At 35.0% G+C, this 20,610-nt stretch overlaps 1 protein-coding gene across 4 annotated transcripts in view; it reads right to left on the bottom strand.

Annotated features, from left to right (window-relative positions):
* Window positions 1–1,461: 1,461 nt before the first annotated feature.
* The window catches only part of RC3H1 (ring finger and CCCH-type domains 1), a 98,390-nt gene continuing 79,241 nt past the window's right edge, over window positions 1,462–20,610 (bottom strand). For all 4 annotated transcript variants that reach the window (XM_082437188.1, XM_082437189.1, XM_082437187.1 and 1 more), the window contains 8 exons: window positions 20,142–20,309; window positions 15,475–15,627; window positions 14,351–14,564; window positions 13,798–13,888; window positions 13,541–13,673; window positions 11,584–11,760; window positions 10,112–10,227; window positions 1,462–9,029 (listed from right to left, as the gene is read on the bottom strand). In XM_082437188.1, coding sequence (XP_082293314.1) covers window positions 8,879–9,029; window positions 10,112–10,227; window positions 11,584–11,760; window positions 13,541–13,673; window positions 13,798–13,888; window positions 14,351–14,564; window positions 15,475–15,627; window positions 20,142–20,309 — 1,203 coding nt within the window. In that variant the 3' untranslated portion in view covers window positions 1,462–8,878. The remainder of the gene's footprint in view (window positions 9,030–10,111; window positions 10,228–11,583; window positions 11,761–13,540; window positions 13,674–13,797; window positions 13,889–14,350; window positions 14,565–15,474; window positions 15,628–20,141; window positions 20,310–20,610) is intronic.

Below are 20,610 nucleotides of genomic sequence, written 5' to 3'. Positions count from 1 at the left end.
TCATGGTTTTTTTAAAAATAAATTTATTTATTTTTGGCCGCATTGGGTCTTTGTTGCTGCACACGGGCTTTCTCTAGTTGTGGTGAGCGGGGGCTACTCTTCGTTGCGGTGCGCGGGCTTCTCATCGCGGTGGCTTCTTTTGTTGTGGAGCATGGGCTCCAGGCGCGTGAGCTTCAGTAGTTGTGGCTTGTGGGCTCTATAGAGTGCAGGCTCAGTAGTTGTGGCACACGGGCTTAGCTGCTCTGTGGCATGTGGTATCTTCCCAGACCAGGGCTCGAACCTGTGTCCCCTGAATTGGGAGTTGGATTCTTAACCACTGCACCACCAAGGAAGCCCTCAAACTCATATTAATCAATGAGTCTCAGTGTAAGGGATCACAAAGTACCCTGCTGCTTGTAAGCAGGGTAGGCCTAGGTAAGTGGTAAAGACAGCAAGTCTGGTTTTGGAATTCCCATTCTAGATTTGATGACATTCAAGAATGGTTGCAATAGTTACCATCCTTCATACCCTCTCAACTTTTTCTTACTGTGGCCCCTTCTCTTGAGGTCAGATATGGTACTAACGGACAACTAATTGCTAACTGATGGTACAAGGAGTGATGTTTGTTCACTGGTAATGTATATTATTTTTCTTTTAAAAATATTCAGTTATTTTAAAGGAAACTCTAGCCATTGTCAGTTATTGTCTTTTAAAAATATGGACATTTTATTATATAACAATGTTGCTATTATCACACTGAACAAAAGTGTCATTCCTTGGTTTTATCTAATACTTAAGTCAAATTCCCCTGACTATATTATATAAAAGAGTCTTTGAATGTTTGGTTTGTTGGAATTAGGATCCAAAGTCCACAGGTTGCATGTGATTTTTGTATCTCTAAAGTTCCTTTTAAATCTAGAGTATTCCCCTCTCCTCCCCTTTTTTCTTCTTCATGCCACTGAGTTCTTGAATAGGGCATATTTTACAGTGGTCTCTAAGAGAAAATCCTCTCAATGCCAAGAATGACTAATTGGTGGGGATTTCAGTACAATTAGGAAAAGTGAGTAAGAACGGAAAGACAAAAAATATTTGCATCAGGAAGGTATTCAGAGCAAGGCCATGTTGCTTAAGCATAAAAAGGTTCTGATTTTAAGAGAAGGCATAAAAACCAGAACTTTGGATGTTAACCATGGAGTCTCACTGAACACTGACTCTAGGATTTCAGAACCATTACCTTTACTCCTAATGTGCAATCACTATATAACAAATGAAGTATTCCGAACTGTGGTGTTGGACTAATTCCTGTGATATCTATAAAACTGACACTACAAGTATGTGTGTTTGTATACATTACCTAGTTCTCTATTTTTCACCTAAAAAATGAACAAACAAACAAACACAACTCCATAAAAAAGGTGTAAGAAAACAATCCCAAGGTTAGAATAAGAGGGCACAGGCTCATTTACAAAAAAAGACTACGCGTTTCTCCTCATCAATTTATCATTTAATATAAATGCTGACAGAAAGCAGATAAAGACCTTGTAGACTTTCATATATTTACAAACCGAAAGGCGAATCACCTCCTTCTACTTGTTAAAATAGTCCTTTTATCTGCAACTTGTGGGAGCCTTAAACACTAATTTGGAGCAACATGAGGCTGAGTCAGTTTCCAAGATAATAAAGAAAGGAACAGCATTTTAACAAAATGTGGCATCTTTGATATAGACAATATGCACACAGCTAATACAAATTAAAAAGATGGCCCTCATCCTCTCAAAACTCTGCAACAAGTAGAGTATGTACTTATTCAGACCCAGCATTCTGCTGTCCTAAACATCTTCCTATTACTATTTTTCTTCCACTTCACTTTTTTGAAGTCTGTTTAAAAATTCAAAATATAAACAGATTTTTAAAAAGAGAGGGAAATGGTCTATTTCAAAAACAGGGTTCTTTTTTTCCTATTCCAAAAGAACTTCCAGGAGATAAAGTCTTCAAATAAGATTTCACAGTTTGCCAAGTGCTAATTTCACAGCTTGTGAAATTCCAACTCATTATGTCTTCACTTTTTAAAGAAAAGTTGGAAACACTTGGGAAAAAGTAAAATTTCACAAACTTCAGCAATTTAAAAATGAGCTGTCTCTTTAAGGCTCAATATTTTTATTTCTGAACAGGAGGCAGGCAAGAAAGAACAGGGAGCTAAAAGGCAAGGGAGAAAAATAGGAATGCAAGAAAACTTTTAAAAAATGGTATTTTGTCTAGCATTAATTTAAGAACAGGAGATATAAATTCTCACTATTCAAACTGTAAATGATTTCATGAAATCATTTATAACCTGACTCAAATCTCATGGGCTCCTTTATTATCCTAGATTATTTTTGACTTGTTAAATATACCTCCGCAGGGCACAATCACATACAATCAATACGATTGGTAAATTACACAAGCTCTATCCCAAGCAAATATGCATCAATGTTAAAAAGTTACTTAAAAAAACAGAAACAAAATAAAACAAAATAAAATCCACCCAAAAAGGTGATAATGACTGCAGAATGTCTCGGGGAGACTGGTATGAGCCAAATTGACCATAGTCAGGGAAAAAGGGTAAGAGGGGTAACAATGGGAAGAGACCACACACAAGAAGAGGAATCTCACAACTGGAAAATGTTTTAAGTGGGTGAAGGTTTTGTTCATTATCTTGATTCACTTTTTCCATTTCTCTTGTTCTAAAAACTCACAGATTCATCATCAAGTAAGATAATGAAGCCTATGAATCAATGAATAAAATTTAAAAAAAAAGAAAAAAAGAAAACCTTTTTTCCCCCAAGTTCCTTTCATTCCCAGAAGGTGGGAAGAAGAGAAAGGATGAAAGGGGGAATAAAGGAAATTTAGGCAACAATACACCTGGAAAAAGTAGCTCTCAGAACAGTGTCTTGGTTGAACAGAGGATGTAAACATGATAAGCAAAAGCTTAAAATGCCTTGAAATCAGAGGAATATTTTACAGGGTGGTTCAGATATTGTGAGAATGGCAGCCTATCAGTGGAGAGAGATTACACTAATAAATGGTGATTTTAAAAAATCAGGTTAAAAAAAAAAGGCTACCAATTATCCACCCAATAGTTTGTTTCCATTCTTTTCTTGACCCTTTCATACACCATCTGGAGTTGGGGTAGGGGCCCACCTGACAGTTTCCAGTTATAAGATGACTCTGAGTGTACAACCTAGAATGGATGCCAAAGACCTGTGAGCTCTGTCTACTTAAGAGTTTAAATTAAAAACAAAACAACATACACAAAAAAACCCAACTAGAAATAATGAGACCTCAATGCAAGAAAATAAGTCACTGTATCTAGTATACAACATACATTAGGATAACAAACTCCACAGGATTTTATTTTTCTAAATACATATTTTTGGACACAATATTGTTGTGAGGCTTAAGTTCTCTCTCTTGGGTTATTGTGCCTTATTTTCTTTTGAAAATAATGGTTATTACTCTAGGGATGTTCTGCTCAGGAATAAAGTTTAGGGGCAGTTCAGTGTTTGGCTGAAAATTCAGAAGCTCTGAAAACAAGGATCCAGTGGTGAGGTTAGTCGCTTTATCACAATAGGATTTCAAAGGGCTCTTTACCCACTTTGTTCAGTGCAGTATTGAGAATCTACCCACTGGGAACATACTTATTATTAAAAGGTGTTACTTCTTGGTGGTGGCAGTTTCCTATTCTTCATTAACATTATAGCTAGCGTTACAATCTAATACAAGTGAAAACACCTTTAGCAGTCAAAGAAATAAAATCTTAAGAACCAAATGGTAAGCTGGCATTTACTACAATTAACAGTATCTTTTGACAAAAACAACTTTCTTTTTCTAAGTGGCTCAGGAAAGTTGAAATAAGAATTTTAAAAAATATTAACTGCAATCCACCTACAATTCCCAATAAGTAATTTCAGCAGGAAAATTTCATAAAGCTGAGCTGAAGCAACAAATAAATATAAAAATCATAGTTGTCCAAGGTAGAAAGGTATGAATGAGGGCCAGCAAAATGGGCAGTCAGGTAAAATGATGACAGTAGTAGACTGCTTGCCTGTTCAATCCCTAACGTTGAATGTAAAATCTGCTTAGTTTAGTAGCTCTGTCTAATTTTTATCTAAAAGGATAGGCAGACTTTTCAGGGAAGAGATCACCTTGCAAACACTATAACCATGTATCATCAATAAAAAATAAACACAATTGGACTCTTTTAGGGTAAAAATCTAAGTAAACACTGCAGTTAATTTCCAGACAGGCTATTAATTTCCCCTAAAAAGTAACTGAGCCTTTCCTTTTAATGATATATAAGACATTACAAGTGCTTTTTACAGATAGATTTTATATATGAAACCTTTACTCAATTCTTTAAAATGAGCAAAAAAACAAAAAAAAGTAGAAAAAGATGGTTAGATCTCCATCTATAACCATTTGTACATAAGCAATAACAACCGAGTACTCTTTAGTGAAAAGAATCTATTTTTCTCTGAATCTCAATATAACCTAACATGTACTGACAATAGTTACTTGACCATAGTGATAGTAGATTGTCCTTTAGGCACAAGTAAAATAACAAAAATACAACATGCTATCATGACAGGATAATCTCAGCAAAAGGGAGGAGGAATTGCTTACACACAATACTGTAAAAGATGACATTCATAGTTTAGAAAAACTGAAGAATTTTCATTACTTTTACATTTTATAAGGCCAGCTAACTTTAACAGTTAACTTTAGATACATCTCCCTACACAGTATAATCAACTCACAGCTACTAAGAAGTTTCACAATCGAAATGGCTACTATTTCCTCCCAAACCAAAACAGAGTAAAGCACAAGTCTTTGGCTCTCCTTTAAAGAAAACAGCAGGTTACCGTTCCTAACCAGACCTTTGTTTGCCTACCAGTAGGGCAAATACCACATTTGTGCATCACTGAGTAATAACACCATTAGAAAAGGCAACTTCACAGAAGTTATTGGCTAAGCGAATTCATTTGAATGCTCTGTTTTGAGGCAGCAAACTGTCACTGTTGCAGATTGGGGAGGGCAGTGGGTAAATCAAGGGGAATTTGCAAGATACAGACGGGACAGAGAAAAAAAGAAAAACAAAAACTTTGAGCTCCAACCCTAAAGACCAACGGAAAGTCTGATGGAGTTACATATTCAAGGTAGCAAATGAGAATCATACCAATTTTATGTCTTTTAGGCAAAAAAATATATATAAATAAATAAATACATGGGAAAGACTAGGAGAAGGGAAGGGAAATAAAATGGGAGAAGGGAATCAACCACATTAATGCTGTATGAAATAAATTTTTATACATTCTGAGTAGCTGAGTATTTTGTAGCTGGCATTAGAAATAGTGTCTTATTATTTGAATATTACTAGAAACCTATGTTATAACTAACTTTTCTTTTGATTAGAAAAGTAACAAGGAATGGATCTTTGGTCACTTCAGCCTCTGTAAATTACCCAAGTCGTGGCACCTATTAAACTTATGACAATATCTATAAGTAAGGCAAAAGAACTGTATGTAAGTCAGAAAACTGAGTCTAGATATCTTATTCTCTGTTCTTCTACCTTCTTCCAGAGACTCACTGAAGAAAGAAAAAGTCCAAGTACTTTTATATTCCTAGCTGTAATAAAATTCTGGTGTTGTTATCCAGACTGAACACAATGCTCATTACTCCTACCTTAACCCTCTCAGAATTGTTCATTTTCATCTGAGATGTCTGAGTCTTGCCTTTTAATTCAGTGAAAAGCAAACAGTCATCTTCAGAAGAAATTAACATTTGAATAAGTAGAAAGCATAAAAACTGTATTTCCTATCTGACTGGTTTCATCTTCTACATGTCTCTAAAGGAATAAATTCAAAAAGCTAGAAAAATCAATTATTTTTCATAGATTTTAACAAAAAAGCAGTTAGAAAGTCAAGCAGTTTTGCCTGAACAGGCCATTGACCCTTATAGGCTCATCATATCACAAGGTATACAACAGAGAAAAGGAAAAGAAAGAGGAAAAAAAATTGGAGGTTTTACTGAATTCCTAAAACTGCTTGTGAGCACTGGGAAAGTTGTAACAATTTCTATGAGGTAAGGCAGAATAACCAACTTAAAACAGGTAAATTACAGGCACAACGGGACAGTATACCTTTCTCTTGCTGTTCTACCCACTCAGATTTCCTCTAGAGTGTGAGGCCTTAGAGAGGTACAGCTAGGGTTAAGGCTACAATTTGAGAGATTCCCCCCATCTTCACTCCATGAAAATACCTTAAAAAGAGAAAGAGAGTATTTTAAGTCAGTTCAAAACAGTGGCTTCTCTGGTATTATTCAGAATAGGAATACTGTGTAAATTAATCCCTGTTTCTGCCTAGCTTACAAAATCAAAATGGTGAAAGGAAGAATGAGTGTATTTGAAGAAAATAAACAAGAACAACAGAAGTTGAGTTATTAGGGGTTTCAACAGATACCCAAAATGGAATTTTACTTTTACTCCAAATTTCAACAAAATCAATACCCATAAATTCCTTTTCAGTACCAGAATCATTCTGAGTTCCAAATTGAACCAACTGCTCCTAAAATTTAGGAATTAAACATGTCCAAAGGAGAAATAACATCTGCCCAAATCTGCCTACAGAAGGTTAGAGGCCAAGAATGTTGTCTTTTATGGCTATAGAGAGAAATGAAAAATCTCAGGACTCCGTCAGACACAAAAGTTTCTCTCCTTCTCCCAAAAAAACAGTTAAGTACTTAAAGAGTAAATGTAAGAGGATTTTAAGCAAAATAAAACAAATAAAAAAGGCAAAAAAGCAAGTGTATTTAAAAAAAAAAAAAGGAAAATATGGATATCAACTGATAAAATGCCTCATCTTCATTCAGTGCTTCTACCTCCCAATCAGTCATTTTATCGCAACAGCTGCGCTCATGCGAAAAAATCCATAAAACATACCCAATATATATACAGATATAGCTATGTATATATGTATATATATAATATATATATAAATTTTTATTTAAATAAAAAAGAAAGCTCGAATCCCAAGCCAATATGTGTATATCAAATCCTTGACCAGCCAGGTCTGTAGGGCATAATCAAATTCAATGTGAAATAGTATATAAACACGGTGCCTTGACTGGGCAAATTAAATAATTGCTACTCAAAAGAGTGTTCTGTTTGGACTCTCCTACTGGTAGGCAATGGCAGGACTGTATTACCCTCCCCCCACCCTCACCCCCCATTTGTTTCATTTAACAATATGATGGACACAGAGCTTAGACTGAGGTTGTTATGACCTCAGCAGGAGTTAAGGGTTAAGAAAATAAGAAACAAGAAAAATACAAACTCTTGCTTTTTACCCAACCAAAGCAATGCAGTAACTATTACACAACCAGTGCTTTCTGTTTTAGTAGTATAATCCAGAAAGGGAAATTTTTAGAAAATCAGGCAAACATAGGGATAGGGTGGGTGACTTTATCAAATAACCCCCACTAAACATGTTTCATATGGTCTTAGTTCAGTACAGACATGTGGCATCAGAATATGTGCAGCAGAACTAAGTAATAAAAATTCTTCCTTATTCTTTTCAACATTTTCATGAAGAATCTTCAATATTGTAAAGCCAAGACTACAAAAATTGACTTCTAGGTACTTACTATCTACTTGTGCTAATGATTCTGAAAAGTAGCAACTGATTAATCCATGAACTATCCTTAAGATTCAGGCAGTTCGTATTTGCCAATCTCTGAAAGCCAAGGGCTCCAGTGTACAGGAATTGTATACTTTTGGTTTTTGAGAGTAAAACATAAACATCCATTGAACTAATGTGGCTCTGTTCATTTTAAGTTCAAATCAAGTGTTGCAGTTTTAAAACATGGTTGATTGTCCTGGTTTTTGAACATTCTATGATTTCAGCAGAGGTTCAATTTGGAAAAGCACAGCTCTAAATTTCCAGCCATCACCTCAATATAGGTAATAAACCAAGTATGTATTTTCAGTGCTAATAAATTACAGTTTATCCTGAAAGTAATCTCCATTTAAATCTACTCAAGCAATCTAAAATTGACTCATGTTTCTGATTACATTAAGAGAATGAAAGGGGTCCATAATATCGGAAATGAGGGCTTCAAAAATTAATTGGTAATTATCTCTCTGAAAAGCTGAAATAAACACAAAAACAAGAAATAAAGCCCTCCTGAACAATAACTACAAAAAGTTTTAATGCCATATGAAAAACCTACCTACACATGAAGCTAGTGACCCAGAAAGAGAAAGCAGATTATGGCTTCTAAATAACAGCTCTTGGAAAGTTGGTTTGCTGCACATTTTCTAATAACTAGTCTATTACTGTCTATTTCTCAAGCACCACAGAATTCTCAGAAAGGCCAGTGCTTTTTGTCTGTTGTAATTTATGGGGTTGTGAGAGTTGGAAAGGATTGGGGGTAAGGAATTATACACTGGGTATGTAATAATACCAAAATACAAGAAAAACCTACTTCATTAAGATCATACAATTAATCAAACAGAGTGTATATATAATATCTTCTTTTTTTTTTAAAGCCCTGGATCCAAGGCGTCCAAAGTTATTAAAATAAAGTTCATTCACAGAACAAAAACAAATTTAATCTGAATTGCTTGCAGATACTGCTAATTTTCTTTTTCTTTTTCTTTTTTTTTTTAAATTAAAAAATGCATTATTGTGAACTATGTGCAGGGTTTGTTTTTAGTAGTGGTGTTTGTGCACATTGCCTCCGGTGCTTTTCCTGGATTTCTCTGACCACTCGCAGAGAAAAGGTTTAGAAGTTATCTGTTCTCCTACCCCTATGCCCCACAAATTGGTTAGGAACAGAAGATAAAAGTAGGACTCCTCATGTTTTAGGGAGCAGAACTGGATGTAACTCCTGATCTCTGGGAGTCATTACTGTCCCCTCCTCCCTCAGGGTCCTCTGACAGGTTCAGAGAGCTGGTCTTGTTTGATAGGAGGCTGATGTTCTCTTGTGTCAAGGCTGATCCATTCGGCACATCACTGTTAACGGTTTTTTTAAAAAAAAGGAGTTTGGATTTTAAAAAAAGAAGAGAGATAAAAATGATTATTTAGTAGAATAAAATCAACAGGGCCTTTCTTTTTAGCAGTATGGAATGGCATACATGAATGGCATTCAAACTTTAATTTACAGCTCTATATCCATGCTTTATTTTAGCATAGGGGTTGGCAAACTAAGGCTAGTTAGCTGCCTTTTTTTTTTAAATTTTGTTTTTTTTAGCTGTCTGTTTTTGTAAACAAATTTTTATTGGAACACAGCCTGCCCATTTGCTTGCATATTGTCTACGGCTGCTTTCACATTACAGTGGCAGAACTGAGTTTTGACAGAAATAGTAAAACTTATAATTTTAAATATTCACTATCTGGCCTTTAAGAAAAAGTGCTGACCCCTGCTTTTAGCAGGTTTACTAGTACAAGAAATTGCTTTGAACCCAGGATAATGCATGGATTTAAAGAGCCAAAAACCTAAGCCTGAAAGCAACAGGGCATTAGAAATTGTTGTATATCATCAGGAGGGCAACTCGGGACTATGCATCAAAAGCCTTAAAATACCCTAAGTTGCAAAATACTCTAAGATGCAAGATATGCAAACAAAGAATTAACTATAATATTGTTTATTGCAGGGTTGTTCATAATAGCTGATATGTATCCTTCCGTACCTGTAGAAGAATAATGGATGATGTGGGATAGACCAAATTAAAAACCAGGAGGATGGGTGGGGGCGGGGCGGGTAGGTGGGTGGAAGAGGCTAAATGCCTACACACTTCAAAAAACCAGAAGAAAAAAAAAAAAGACCAGCAGGGTATACATCAAAATGTTAACACTGGTTTTAAATAAATTAAAAAACAAGGGGAAAAAGGAGATGGAAGCAGAAAATTTTATTTCTTAGGTATTAACAGATAATTCAACCTTGGGTCTGATCTAAAATAAGTTTTAACTCCTGAACTTATGCAAAAATATTCTTTTCTCAATGTATACAAAATAATATTTAAAAAATCAAATTATATGTATGAGGGTACTTCTGTCATGACTGTATAAGACTATGAAAATGTCCCTTTCTTTACCTGAATGTCAATGTAAGGTCCTCAGCTGGAACCTTATTTTGTGGTTCTGGTTGTCCATTTTCTGCTTGCTTACTTGTATTCAATTTGCTTTTCATGTCCAGAGAACATTGGTTCTCCTTTGAAAGAAAAGGAAATAAATTCCATTATCTTTTATTTAATGGTGCTAATGGAAGAGAGAACAGATATAGATAATACAAAATGATGATCAGAAATCATATTTAGTTCTGTAAAATGACCTACGAAACAGGCAGATTAAAAGAGAGACATAGGGACTTCCCTGGTGGCACAGTGGTTAAGAATCTGCCTGCCAATGCAGGGGACACGGGTTCGATCCCTGGTCCAGAAAGATCCCACATGCCGCAGAGCCACTAAGCCAGTACGCCACAACTACTGAGCCCGCGTGCCCGAGAGCCCATGCACCGCAACTACTGAAGCCCACGTGCTCTAGGGCCCGCGTGCCACAACTACTGAGCCCGTGTGCTGCAACTACTGAAGCCTGTGCACCTAGAGCCCATGCTCCACAACAAGAGAAGCCACCACAATGAGAAGCCTGCGCAGCAACGAAGAGTAGCCCCTGCGTGAAGCAACTAGAGAAAGCCTGCGCACACAGCAACGAAAACCCAATGCAGCCAAAGAAAAAAAAAAGACAGAGAGAGAGAGAGACATGCACAAAAACATAATGGAGTACGGCCCACTTGCTCACTATCCAAGCTGGATAGCAAGGGGACAAATGCCTCAAGTTAACATGGAAAAATCTCACAGAAAAACTGATGACTCAGAAAAAGCAAGTCAAAATATAATAAGTATCTATAATACACTTATTGAAAACAGAAAAATGAAATATCCCATCTATTTGCTTAAAAAGAATATGAAAACTATGCAACAACAAAAAAACAATTACCATGCAATCTGAGGGAATGGTTCAATCTCTTAAGACTAAAAATTTACTGAAATGAGAGTTCATGCACTATGAAACAAACCCTAAGCATATCTATGGATGCAATTCCACAGGAAATAATATGTAGATGGCATCTCACTCATGACAAAAAAATATGTCATCAATAACATAAGGGCTGTGAAACCTAGAAATGTTATTTGGTAATACATCTTTGTTTAACATGAGGGCACTGCAAAAAACACCATCCCCTCTACTTCCTTAATCAATACGTTTAACAGAAATTTAGTAACTTCCAGATAACTGCCTTGTTTTCCCGGAAAGTTTTTTGTAATGCAGAAAACTAAGACAAAGAACACACTCAAACCAAAAGAGAATGAGGAGAAGAATGATAAAACAGGGAGGCAGACCATCTTCAGGACACTCATTGTCAGTATTAATCACTCACTGCAGTGCCTTGGAGTGATGACTCTACAGCTCTAGATGATTCTAGAACTCCAGAGCCACGAGTTCAGCGACACAACTACACAGAGGCTTTCCTTTCAGCTTTCCTCTCTTTTCCCACCATAGCACTTACCATGCTCAGTTCCCGGGTTCTCTTCCCGATTTCCCTTTCCACCTGGTGCAGTTCCAAGCTCAGCTGCTCACTTGAGGGCGCTCCAGGCCACTTTGGCGGCGGCGGCGGCGGTGGGGGCTGTGATTGGCCTGCCAAGGCGCTCGCCTCCCTCTGCAGCGCCAACCTGCTACCGACAGCCTAGTGCAAAAGCCAAGCACACAGCTCAACACATGCCACGCCGCGCACAGAGTGACCAGGCCTGATGCCAGACCCGCCCAAGCAACTTACTACTCAGGGATTGGCAATAAAAATGATGCAAATGTTAAGGCACTGCTTCTTTCTCTGAGTACCATTTGAATACAAAAGGGAAAAGATGGGGCATTTAAACTCAGTGAATAGTAATTTAATCTTTGGTATAAGTCGCTCTTTTTCTTAGTGGAAAGAGAAGTCAACTATAAATGTGCTTTTTTCCTTTTCTTTTCTATTTTTTTCCTTTTGTTTTTTAATTGAATTTTCTCTGATATAAATTCTATAATTTCTTTCATGAAACCTCAGTAATGGCAGGGACTTTTAACCACAGTGGGTTAAATAGTGCTGAAATTCTTTTGGAACAGAAAATCAGTCTAGAAATTTCAACTAAGACAAAAAGCCATGAAATAGCAAGGTAAGGAATAATGCTTTATGGAGTTAAAGGTCCAAATCTTCAACAAGTTAATAAACTAACGGTGAACATAATAAACACAGCATTCTTTTTTCTTACGATAGGAATCAGCAAGAAATTTTGGACCAATGTTAATAAAGCAATAGGAAAAAGGAGACAAACATGAGTACTATACAGGTTTTTATTTCTAAACCTTCTTGCTTACATAAGAGCACAAGCCAGACACATGTTCAAAAACAAACACACACACAAACAAAAATCCCTCCTACTGGTCTTGCTAATAAGTTAGAAATTTATTTCCAAAGCAATATCTTACTTATTATTACAGATCTTGGTAGAAAGATCTAGATCTAGAAAGAAACATTCTAAGAGCATCTTTTTCTCCAGAAGGGAGCAATGCATTTATCACTAGAAGGTCTTTAGCTTTCCATATTCAAAGTCTATGTTCCAATGCAAAGGATAATATAAACAAAACCTAGTCTTCCTGATGTGGCACTTAAAGGACTTTAAGAATTCTTTGCCTTCTGACATTTTGTTTCTCATAAGTATCAGGTAGCATGGTGGAAAGAACACTGAATTTGGAGTATGAAGAGCTGGGTTCATGTTTCAACCTCTGTGAAACTAATATCCTTCAACCAAAAAGGGGGAGGACAATACCACCTCCCTAATCTAATTGTCAGGGACATGTATGGGTCAAATAAGATATGTGATAGTAATTTATAAAATGAAAGAACTATATTAATGAAAGGTGTTATTATTATACAGAGGCTATTTTTTTTTGGTCAAAGTTCTAAGCGTCTACTAAAGATGCTGACGAGTAAAAGAAACGAGAGAAATTTTTAAAAATTAAAGAAAATATAAGAAATTAAAAACAAATCTTAAGCTAAAAGCATCTGTTGATTGAAAAACTATATACTATATACCTTCAACTTAAATGTGCCATCAAGGAATATAAGCTCCTTTTATATTTTTTATTTTATATAATATTTTAGATAATCTACAAATTTTAGATTATCTAAAATATTATACAGTGTAAAAATATAAAAGGAGCTTATATATATACATATATAATATATAATGTATAATATATAAAACATATAAAATATGTTTTCCATTCTCAGGTAACAGAAATTCTATATTTCCTATTGTCTCAGAACTTCGAAGTACTTACATTCTTTGAAAAATGGACAACTACACTAACTCTTGGGAAACAAACCTCAAAGTTTTATGTTCATTTTACCTCCGAAGTTCCTCCTTGTAAAATCTTTTTGAGAACTCTTCACAAACTGGAATGAAAAAACATCTCTAGGCTGGTACCTCTAGTCCACGCAGCTGGGTCTGTTGGCTAATTTGTTGGTTTAACTGCTGCAATTCTAGTCGTAGCTGTTCCCTCTCAGCAGATGGAAGGGGTTTTCCATGACTGGCTACTTCTGCCATAGATATTCTCTCCCTTTTGTGGGAAAGAAAGTATGAAATAAATTTAAAATTTTATTTTTAAAACATGTTATGACCAGAAAAACAAAGTAAGTTGAGTAATTTTAAAGGCTTGTAAAAGTAAAAAGAATGACTTATACCTCTCACTGAAGTGTCCCTGAGAAGGTATGTTTTGATGAGGTGAATATGGAGAACCTCCCCAGCCACTGTGGGTTCCATACGGACCATAATCTGTAAGAGAGTAATTTACAGTGGAATGATGCAATTCATAGATTTGATTCTTCTTTTTAGGTAGCCATAATCTAAAAGGCATAGGCATATTATGTACACAGTTATCTTGAAAGATGGAGGGGTATTGATGTTTGTTTTTCCCCCACTAAAATGTCAATCTTTGTAATTTTTTCTTTTGTTTGATATTTTTTAAAAAATGAGATGTATTATTTTAACAAAAGCAATGAAACTATTAAAAATAGCACATAGGTTATTACCTTCATATACAGATATTTAATTTTAGTTTGTACCCCTACAATTCCCTGGGTTATAATTACCTTTCTACAGGGATAATTCCACAGAAAAGTTTGAAGACTACTGCCCTGCAAGATTATGAAAAGCACTGACGGTAAATGGGGAGTACGTGGTGCTGGGAGTTGTGACTATGAACACTCCAAATCGGCTTACCTCTGAGATTCTTACCTGAAATGTTAATAGATTTTGTGGGAGCTCCCTGAGGTGCCATAGCCTGCATTGGGCCAGCACCCTGATATATTGTTTTGGAAGTTCGAGAAATGGCACCAAACCGAGATACTGTTGGTCGGTCTCCAAATGGGATGAGGTCATCATCACTGGTTTCTGCTGCTCTTCTCTGAAGGTCCAATCGCTGGTCTCTCATTCCTTTACTCTCCACATTCTGGTAAAAAGTAAAATGAGAAGGTAAAAAGTAAAATGAGAAATCCACCCCACACTTAGATCTCTAACATAATTTCCTCTAGCTCTGTAATAAGGTTAAAATAGAGTATAATGTTCTTACTGATAAGACTAAAATCATTAGTTGCCTTTAGTTGTCATATAAAACATTGCTTTTCAAACCTCTGACCACTCCCTATAATATTTTTTACATCATGACCCAGTACATATATACATTCAAATATATATATATTTGAATGTATATATGTATACATATATATTTTCATGACAAACATTTATCCTTAACTACATGTAATGTACTCTTGTATTTATATTGTTATTCTAATTCATTTCTTTAAAAAAAGGCCCATCATGACCCAATAAATTAATTTTCAATAATCAATAGTTAGAAAAATACTGTTTAAAAATATAAGCGCCAACATAGGTTTTTAAAAGGCATTCCAGTCAGAAAGATAAATGGAAATCTAATTGCTAGACCCTTGCTACTGAAGCTAAGTAACTATAATTCTGATTCAAACACTAGTATTGTTCACTAGATTCAACTTTACTGTTTAAACTTAAGAGTTGTAAAAGAGTTATAATTTATTTGGACAAGAAATTCAAGGTCTTAATTATGCAAATTAATTTACTTTCAATTCTAAACAGCTGTTGGGTTAATTGCTAGCTTCACAGAAACATAAGAAACGCTCTTCTTTGTCTAGACAAGTTTGAAAAGATTTTTACATATACCTGAAAGAACTAAAAAAACATATAAATATAATTCAATCACATAGTATAGAATATGATCTGAAACTTAAGCAAAGCTCAGTTACTTGTGTTTACACTATTAACTGGGGATAATTTATTTGGTTTATCTTGATTTGTATTAATTATGGCTTAGTTATTACACATACCATCATTTCCACACTCCCTGCTGCCACAACATCTTTGGGTTTTGCATCTTTGGTTCCAATGTAGGAGCCGATGGTGTCACATGACCACGGTGAGTACTGGCTATAATCATTTCCTTTGTATTTCCCAGCTACCTTTAAGTCTTCATCCAAAAACTACAGATGGAAAAAGGAAAAAAGAAACAAAATAGGAAATGGGTCTATGAGTAACAGCACAGAGAAAGCAGGAATTTCTTTAGAACATCATGCTGAAGCAACAGAGTAACGGTTATTTGATTTGTGTCACTAGAAGATTTTTGTAGACTATGAAAAATATAAAACAAATGAAAAATGATATTCAGCCTTTACACTTTGTTAACAGAGGGTCAAAAAGAAGTATCTCAAAAAAAAAAAAAAAAGAAGTATCTCAATATCTTTCAGAGAATCAAATTAGGATTTTTGAAGAGATTTGCCCATCCTCTTTCTCATCAGATTCAGTTAACACTTAAGCAAGTATATACTAGGCCCTAGTTTTGCTAGACCCTCCTTAATGTTTCTTTCAATAACATTCCAGGTAAACAAGAACATTAGAAATTCTTTAAAATGTAATCTTAAATGTTCTATATAGTATGTGACGACGTAATAACTTTTTTACCTAAATCTCTTTAATAGCAATAATTCATATCATGAATAAATTCTGGTCCTTAGGGTTGAGTCAATGAAGTGAAAAGGATAAGACTCCTAATCTTCTTTTCTCAGGATGAGCTCTGAAATTATGTAATAACTAAATAGGTATTCTAGGTCTAATGCATTTTTACTTACATTCACATTTGTGTAATGTTTTACAGTTTTCTAAGTACTTTTATGTATACACTATCTCATATGTTCTTCAAGTCCATGAGAGACAACGTGGGTGATCGGACCAAGGTTATACCAGTATAGGGAGTGCTAGAACACTAATAAATTGCTCTCACTTTATCACAGATGTATATACTGACATACTAATAATCCAGGGGGTACTGGTACATTTAAATGGCTCTAGGCTTCCCCCTATACTAAAAAAAACCTTCTATTTTCTGAGTCATCACTTCGGTCTTCTGCACTGGCAGAGGGATATGCTGTTCACAGTACCACTCATTTTCAACCACAACTCCTGTTTCCATTGTTTATAACCTCTTTCCTTTTTTTTTGTCCTACTTCTATTTTAAAAATTCCAGCTCCTTTTTACATTTCTCCTCTGCTTACAAATTTTGTGTAGAACAGCAAGCTTTTTAAAGACATGACCTACTAACAAGAGTGCTTTTTCCCCTGCAATCAATGTATTATACAGCAATTAAAAAGAATGAGATAGGACTTCCCTGGTGGTGCAGTGGTTAAGAATCAGACTGCCAATGCAGGGGACACGGGTTCGAGCCCTGGTCCGGGAAGATCCCACACACCGCAGAGCAACTAAGCCTGCAAGCTACAACTACTGAAGCCCACACGCCTAGAGCCCGTGCTCCGCAACAAGAGAAGCCACCGCGATGAGAAGCCCGCGCACCGCAATGAAGAGTAGCCCCCACTCGCTGCAACTAGAGAAACCCCCTGTGCAGCAACGAAGACCCAACGCAGCCAAAAGTAAAATATAAATAAATAAATAAATTAATTTATTTTTTAAAAAATGAGATAAATTTATATACTGATACAGAAAGACATCCAGGATAACTGGTTAAGTAAAAACAAAAACAAAAAAAATGCAAAACGTAAAATCTGAATATATTATTACTAAATGATCTGATTAAAAATTATAATGGTGTGTTAGTTCATGCACAGAAAAGTTGAAACATATATAAAAAGTTAAAATATATAATAAACTGACAGTGATATAGAAAATGAGATTTTGGAGAAATTTCTTTCTATATTATATATTTTTATAATGTATGAATTTAGTATAATTATATGTAGGTTGTTTATAATCAGAACTGAAGTTTAATTATATAGCTTTGTATGTCAGTAACTAAAATAATTCTGTCAATAGATGAAGTTCTGTAACAGCCAGGCATTATTATCATTTTTATTACAAGTAAAAAAGTAATAAATACACAGTTATTATTTACTGAATGCCTGCTTTGTGCCAGATGCCTTATGTCTCATTTAATCTTCACCACACCACTGTGAGGTAAGGTTTTACTATGCTTGATTTACAAATAGAGAAACCTGAGCCTCAGGGTTAATGAAGGCTAAATAACTTACAAAAGATCACACACTGAGCCACAAAGCTGAACCTCATAGATAAGTATATTTCATTCCAAAATTAGCTCACTTTTCACAGTGTCGTACTGCTTTCCATATTTCTCAAAAAATGGTATGGCATAACAAGGCTCTGGGATGTCTCTAATAGTCAGTTTTTGAAAAAATATCATGTAATGTTGATACTTTACAAGTAAAATTATATTAATAGAAGATAAAAAAAAATAGATGTTATAGCTTTACTAATTAACCTACATTATTGTGGAAAATTCATCCAAAGTGTTTAGACAGGAAAGCCAGATACTATGAACAATCATTACTTAGTAGATTACTTTTGTAGACCCCAAAGTTTACTGTTTATTATATGCAGTGTGATATATTTCAATTTTCATTGCTTATTATTCATAATTTGTCAGCCAGAAGTATTGTTTAGAATCATAATTCTACAAAAAAAGGATGCAAGACATTTTCCTTACATAATATCAACTGCAACCCTACTGAAAAAACTACTTGACATTAAAAAAAAAAAAATATATATATATATATATACACACACACACATACACACACATTGAGCTGAGGCAGTTATGTAAAATCAACAAACCAAAATAATTAAACAAATAAGATCAACAAAGCAAAAAGCTGGCTTTCTGAAAAGATAAAACTGATGATAAATCCCTAGCAAGACTGACCAAGGAAAAAAATTATCAGAAGTGGAAAAATGTCTATGGGGTCACTATAGACCCTGAAGACATTAAAACGATAATAAGACAACACTCATTCATGATAACTGTTAGTACTGACTTGTGGAAATACTGATAACCCTCAAATTATGGTTTATTACCCTCTAGTACATTAACCAGTTTATTCTAGCAACTCTATTTCAGTGTTTTTTTTCCTGCCTTTCACTACCTATATTAGCCTGTCTCTCCTACTCTTTGAATCAACTTTATCATCCTGCTGTTCTCCTCACTACTGAATAAACCTTTGACAGTCTCAACTATAAAAACTAGGAATATAGGGAAATTTCATTAATCTGATAAAGATTACCTACAAAAAGGCTGACAGCAAACATCATAATGGTAAATTATTAGAAGCTCCATTTGCTCAAAGACTGGAAATAAGAAAACCTATCATCACTTTTATTTTATACTGGAGGATCTAGCTCACACAACCAAGATAAAAAAAAGAAAAGACTTAAGAATTGAAAAGGAGAAAGTAAAATGGTCATTATTCACAGAGGACATGACTGTGTGCACAGAAAATCCAAAAGAATCCACTAACAAATACTAGAATTAATAGGGAAATTTACCAAGGCTGCTGAACACAGGTGTCAAAATACACAAAAATCTACTTAATTTCTCTTTAATAATAACAAAGAGAAAATGAAATTTCAAAAAGGATTCCATTTAAAATAGCTTCAAAAACATTAGTTTTCTAGGAATAAGTTTATTGAAAGATGTGCAAGACACTGAAAACTATATGAGATATGACATTATTGACAAAAATTAAAGAAGATCCAAGGAAGTGGAGGGTATACCACGTTCTTGGAGACTCAATATTGGAAAGATGTCACTTCTCCTCAAATGGATCTAAAGCAACACTGTCCAATGAAAATATAATTGACCCACATATGTAATCTAAAACATTTTAGTAGCCATATTAAAAAATAAAAAGAAACAGGTAAAATTAATTTTAACAATACATTTTATTTAATCTAATACACCCTAAGTAGTATCATTTTAACATGTAAAATATATTGATATTTGGGGGGGGGGTACGAAACCTTCAGATCCAATGTATGTTTTATGCTTACAGCACACATGAATTCGAACTAGCCACATTTTAAGCATCATTATCCACATGTGGCTAGTGGTTATTAGCCCATACTGGGCTGCCCAGATCCAGAGAGTCAATGTAATCCTAATAAAAACTGCAGCAGAGATTTCTGTGGACATCCACATGCTGATTCTAAAATGTGTCTGGAATTTCCAAGGACCAGGAACAGCAAAGATAATCCTGAAGACCAAAACTGGAAAACATACACCACCACATTAAGATGTACAATACTACTACATTAAGACAATGTGGTGTTGGTACAAGGATAGAGAAACAGATCAATGAAACAGAACAGAGTTCAGAAACATACAGTCACCTGACTATGACAAAGGTGACCAGATTATGATAAGGGTGACTGCAGGGTACTGGGGAAAGGATGGTCTTTTCATTAGATGATGCTTGATCAATGAGATATCCTTTGGGGAAAAAACTGATCTTAACTCCTAAGACACTATATACAAAAATCAATTCTAGATGGACTGTAGATCTAAATGTGAAATAATAAACCTTTTAGAGGAAAACACCCTCATGACCTTGGGAATAGGTGAAGATGACTTAAATAGGACACAATAAATCACTGATTAAGGAAAAACTGATAAAGAGACTAAAAAAGATGTGCTTACTTCCTCTTGTTGGAAGGCAGGAGGCAATGTTGGTGAAGGTGCAAAAGGAGGTGGAGAGATAACCTTCCTTTCCTCTAGTTGTGCCATTATTTCCTTTCGTCTTCGATGTAGCTCATCTAGACTAGGATGGGGCTGGGGAGGGGGAGGAAGCCGGCTGTAAGGAGGCTCCTGAAAATGCAAAGATGAGTAAAAATTGAAAAAGAATTTCAGGACACATTGATTCACTTAGCACATATTTTAAATAAGCAGCTTGTATACTCATCTTAACATCCAAAACAGCAAGACTTAATAAAACAAAGCAAAACAAAACAAACAAAACCCCCAAAAGCTCTCAGGATTTCCCAAAGAGCTAAATTTAAGTTTCTTTTTCTTGATCAGAGACCATAATTTTTAAATAAATCTAGAAATGTTAATAAAACCATCTAATGTTCAGAAACTAAGATGGGTTAGCGGGAGTGGGGTATTAATT

Source organism: Balaenoptera physalus, assembly GCF_965194825.1.
Source record: "Balaenoptera physalus genome assembly, chromosome: 1".
Classification (NCBI taxonomy): domain Eukaryota; kingdom Metazoa; phylum Chordata; class Mammalia; order Artiodactyla; family Balaenopteridae; genus Balaenoptera; species Balaenoptera physalus.
This window is presented reverse-complemented; position numbering and strand designations above follow the sequence as displayed.